General features: G+C 62.3%; 1 protein-coding gene across 2 annotated transcripts in view; it reads right to left on the bottom strand.

Moving 5' to 3' along the window:
* Positions 1 to 1,991: 1,991 nt before the first annotated feature.
* The window catches only part of TPD52L2 (TPD52 like 2), a 22,767-nt gene continuing 19,942 nt past the window's right edge, over positions 1,992 to 4,816 (bottom strand). For both annotated transcript variants that reach the window (XM_006167078.3, XM_006167077.3), the window contains 4 exons: positions 4,312 to 4,345; positions 3,687 to 3,728; positions 2,919 to 2,967; positions 1,992 to 2,564 (listed from right to left, as the gene is read on the bottom strand). In XM_006167078.3, coding sequence (XP_006167140.1) covers positions 2,469 to 2,564; positions 2,919 to 2,967; positions 3,687 to 3,728; positions 4,312 to 4,345 — 221 coding nt within the window. In that variant the 3' untranslated portion in view covers positions 1,992 to 2,468. The remainder of the gene's footprint in view (positions 2,565 to 2,918; positions 2,968 to 3,686; positions 3,729 to 4,311; positions 4,346 to 4,816) is intronic.

Raw genomic sequence — 4,816 nt, 5'->3', positions numbered from 1 at the left:
GCCCTCTGGCGGCCCCGCGCCCCCTCCCCCAGTGGACACACTGCACGGCCGGAAGGCACTCCGCCTTCCCACTCTTACCGCTGGGGCTGGGGCGGGCCCTGCTCCGTCTAAGGTTCCCACTGGGGCTCCAAGGACAGCTGAGGGGGACAAAGTGCAAGGGAGGCAGGGGTGGAAGGTTCCCCTCGAGGGGCCTCACGGAGGTGCAGGGAGCAAAGAGGGAACCAGGGCAGAGCTCAGACGCCCTCTGGAACGCGAAGGTGAACAAAAAAACACACACTCTGCTATTTTTTAAAAAGAATTATTTAATTACATGTGTTATTAGAATTATTTTAATTTGACCAGAGAGAGAAAAGGAAAGTGAGAAAGCAAGCTACCAGGTCCAGGACTTGAACTGCAACTGGCCATGTGGAAATCCAGTACCCTTAACCCCCACACCACCTGCCGGCCCCACGTTCTGTTTGCTTTCGCACAGATACCAGGAGAGTGAACAAGCGATGGCAGAGGGCAGGAGCCGGCTTCTGAGCACTGTAAATACACTGTCTAACAGGGGGGCCAGCTCAGCGAGTGGTGAAGGTACTGGATCCCAGACCCCACGTGGCCGACCACATGGCGAGTCTGCTTTGACGGCTCAAGAAATACTCCGGGCGTGCAAGTGTGTGTGTGCGCCCGAAGTCCTGAATGGAGGGAGACGGAGAAGGGGCTGTGGTGTGGCCACTCCCCACGGGAGCGCTTTGTCGCTCTCCTGTCTCCCCTTCTCTGGCCAGCACATGAATCCTCAGGCAGAAAAAAACCAGAAACTTAAAAGGACAGAGTCCCTGCACCAACTAGGGCATGTCCCCGGCCGGGGCTACAGGAGCTCCACCAGGCAGAGCTGCCGACCCTGCCCCCCGCCTGCCTAGGTGGGGAGGCCCGGCCAGAGCAGCTCCCCCCTCACCGTGTCTGTTCGGCACCTTCAGGGTGTCCAGCACCACCATCCCAGAGGTCTCGTCCGGAGGGCAGGACTGTGCCTTGGAAGAACACGGCATGTGGGGCGACACAGCCCCACAGGGGTCACCCTGCTCTCCCAATGGCCCTAACAGGGTCTGTCAAAGGCAGCAGTGGCCCTTCCATGGGCCAGTCCTCACTCTGGCTGGCAAACCCCCTCCGCACTCTGCCTCCTCAGAGCCACCAGTTCTGGCCCCACGGGTCTGTCACCAAGTCCACTCAGCGCCCTCCTGCGCAGCTTGTCTGCCATGGGTCTCGCCCGACCCTACCTCGTGCCAGCTCGCTCACCTCTCTTGTGGGGCTGAGCGACACACAAGCTGAAGTTCTCCCCCAGAGGAACGCCTCATCCACAAGGGCGCCCACTCCTCTCCCAGAAGGCGCTCCAGGCTCCACCTGCACCTGCCTTCCCACCCCGCCACTGACAGATCTGACCCTGGAGACGGGGCGCCCTTTCCTGGTCCTACCCTTGTGTGAAGGGGGCAGCCCCCAGGTGTCTGAAGCTTCTAGGGACACCTCCGAGGAGCACACAAAAGTGCCCTCCCGAAAGCCAAAAGGCACGGAGATACCCCTCAGACCATGCCTCCAACACAGGGCCCTGCTGAGCGCTGCCTGGGAGGGCAGGCCGGGCATGGGAAAGCAGCCCCAAGGCCTCACCCAACCCAGACTGCCGCAGGGTGGAGTCGTGGCCTAACCAGGCTGCTGCAAAAGCTGTACTGGGAGGTGGGCCCCTCTGTCCCAGGCCCCTAGGACAGCAACCCCTCCTCCTCTCGGCCCTCCCGATGCCCAGTGCTGCAGGAGCCCCTGTGGGAGGGGCCTTGGCCTGGGAGCAGCAGACCGTGCAGGCCGGAGTGCGTCGTCAACACCCACTGGCGGCACGGAGTGTGCGAAGGCCTGCAGCGCTCAGGACTCACGGGAGAGCCATCATACGTTTGTATATAAAGAGCAGAAGAGATAAAGTTTAAGGCGACGTGAGGCTTGCGTTTCAGCTTGAGTCCAAAGAAACAATATTCTCTACGAGGCTAAAGCTATGTGCCTAGTTTTAATCTTTGAATAGTCCACTGCATTTTAAAAAGAACAGATCTGCCTTTGTTACAGCTAGACTGTCGGTGCGACGATCAGGCAGAGGCTGGCCCAGGCCCCTTCCGGGTCTTGGCAGGTGGAGTCTCTCAGTCAGCATTCGTGATGGGAGTTGAGGATCGGGAAGGGCCTTCTGGGCAACTGTGGCCTGTGAGTGAGGAAGGGGAGGCCAGGGCGGGCGACGTCTTTCTCGCTCGAGGCTGCCCCTGTCCACACCACGAGCTAACCTCTGCCCTGTCCACACCACACCCCAAGGCAGGCAGCACAGTGATCTGGTGTAGAACACCTGGGGGTAGGACCGTGTTCTCTAGCTCATGCCACGCGTGCACAAGGGTGGCACAGCTGTCCTCAAGACCGCTCTGCCCGTCCGTCCCGGTCACTCCGTGCTGGGCGAAGCGTTGGCGAGCTTAAAAAGGCGTGCGATCTGGCAGGTGCTGGTCACCGCTCCCCGTCGGGGAAGGGAGGCTGTCACTGCCGTTCTCTCTGCCACCCACGACTTTAGACTACAGAAGGGAGACATCAAGAAAACAGCCTCAGACAGCGCAGACAGCGCAAGGCCAGCCCTGGGCCGAGCTGTTCGGCAATACCCGGAGCAGGCTGAAGGGAACAATGTGGAGTGAGGACAAGTCAGTCTGAGAGCCCACACGGGTGGTGGCTGCTGTCGGAAGGGCAGGAAGGAACGCTGTGAATTACTGTGCCAGCCCCACTGTTTGAGGGTGTGCTGCAGTTCTGAGAGGGGGGCCCTAGAGGAGCTGTGTGGCAGCTACGAGGGACCTGGACCTACAGGCTGCACGAGTCTGCAATGGTGGAAGGTGATGTGGGGGCTCACGAGGGCTGAACCCTGTAGGTACAATTACCTTTATGGTCCCAGCTCGGTCTTCAAATGACTTGAAGGTCGCAGAGTTCCTTTAAAGAGAGAGGGGAGAGACACTGGTACAGAGAGGAAAAGGCTGTGCCGTCCTCCCAAACATGACGAGACGCCAGGTCAGGGTCACTCCAGAAGGATCCCAGACACGTCGCGAGATCTCACTGCAGAAATGGGACGTGCCAAGAGGGCAGCCCTAGAGTCTGGCCAAGGCCACTCCAGAGGCTCCCAGGTCAGAGGGGGGTCAACCACATCGGCCACCAGGACAGGGCCAGCCACCACGAGAGGCAGGACCCCGACTGTGGGGCAGAGGGCTGGCAAGCCCGTGCTGCGTCTAACCACACATCCGGATTCTTCTGCGCAGGAAGTGAAAGCCCGGAGGCCTGCAGAGCTGAGGGGTCAGGTCAAAGGACAGCAAAGGACAACACGGGGCAGCAGAGCACGGAGGCCCCAGGAGCAGGCCGGCACCGCTGTCCTTTCACAGCCGGCCACCTCCCTGCTGAGGCCTCCAGGGGCCAGGACATCAAGGACACCCGACCAGAGCCTCCTCAAGAACACGAGCTCCGACCAAGCAGCCAGGGTGGCAGGCCCAGCCTCGGGGGTTCCACGAACATCTCCGAGAGACCACAGAGCCTCGCTACCTTCAACAGCCTGAGTCAGGCTAGGGAAGCGCAGGACGGGCCCCTGGGACACAGGAAGGGCAGGTGTGATGGCAGGAGCCACCCCCCACCCAGCCCTGAGCGCGAGCGACAGGCGTTACCTCATGGCCGGCAGGCTTATCGAGTGGCGGATGGAGTAGCTGCTGCGGAAAGTGGTAGAAGCAGAGGAGGCAGGAGTGAGCCCCGCGACGAGATGAGGCCACAGGAGCCCCCGCCCCACAGCCACACGGCCAGGCTCCTCCCCAGCCCACGGGGCTGGCCGGTGCGGGCCAGACAGAAAGCAAGGGAACCGGGACAGAAGGCAAGGGAACGGGGCCTGCACTTGAGGTGGCATGGCAATTGGCAGGCTCCGGGGCCCTGCACAGACTCTGCGGTCCATCAGGAGATGCCGTGACAAGACCGAGCCACCGCTTGCTCTGGGGGGGGACACGCAGGAGCTATCAGGCAGCAACAGAGACAAAGCTCAGCCTGGGGACCAGGACCGCTTTCCAGCAGAAGGAACCGTGTTTGCACGGAGGTGGAAAGAGCAGAGCAGCCAGGGCCCCGGCCCCTCCCACAGTCTGGCGTGGAGGGCAGACACACCTGCTGTGACACACTTGGAAGGGAGTGCTAGCTCCTATGGGCACTGGCCGCACGGTGCCCGGGGAGTGGTCTCAACACACCCTCCCACCATGGCCCACACGGCCCACACGGCCCACACGGCCCCCGGGTGTCCGGGCGTCTTACCTAAAGGAGTGTGAGAGTGGGTGAGCCCTGACGGCGGCAGCAGGAGGAAAGAGAGACGCGGTGTCAGGCCAGGGAGGCTGGGGCCCACCCGGCCTGGCTCCCCCAGGCTCACACTGGCAGAGCGGGACCCGAGGCCACTGCCGCGGGAGATACAGCCCAGGGCTCTGCCTTCCTCACACAGTCACGTGTGCAAGAGGACCCCCATGTCCTGGCCGAGCCTGAAAGAGGGCTGACAGCAGCACCTGGACCCTGACGGCCGTCCCCCACGAAGATGAGGGCGTGTGGGTGACTCGGCCAGGCGGGCACGCACCCGGGCGGCTGTCCTCAGCAGCACTGTGTGGGGCAGGGGTTTACACTCCGAGGCAGAGCACCACCACTCTGGGATTGGACGCGTCACCATGAACAGACATTGGCCTGGAACCGTGCGGGTCCCGGAAGCTGCAGCATGGCGCCTGCACAGCTGGCCGCTCTGCTGTGTGGCTGGGGTTGCGCTCCCATTACCCCC

The sequence above is a fragment of the Tupaia chinensis genome, unplaced genomic scaffold (assembly GCF_000334495.1).
Source record: "Tupaia chinensis unplaced genomic scaffold, TupChi_1.0 Scaffold144472_1, whole genome shotgun sequence".
NCBI lineage: Eukaryota > Metazoa > Chordata > Mammalia > Scandentia > Tupaiidae > Tupaia > Tupaia belangeri.
Note: the sequence above shows the minus strand (reverse complement) of the source record. Positions and strands in the feature narration are given on the sequence as shown.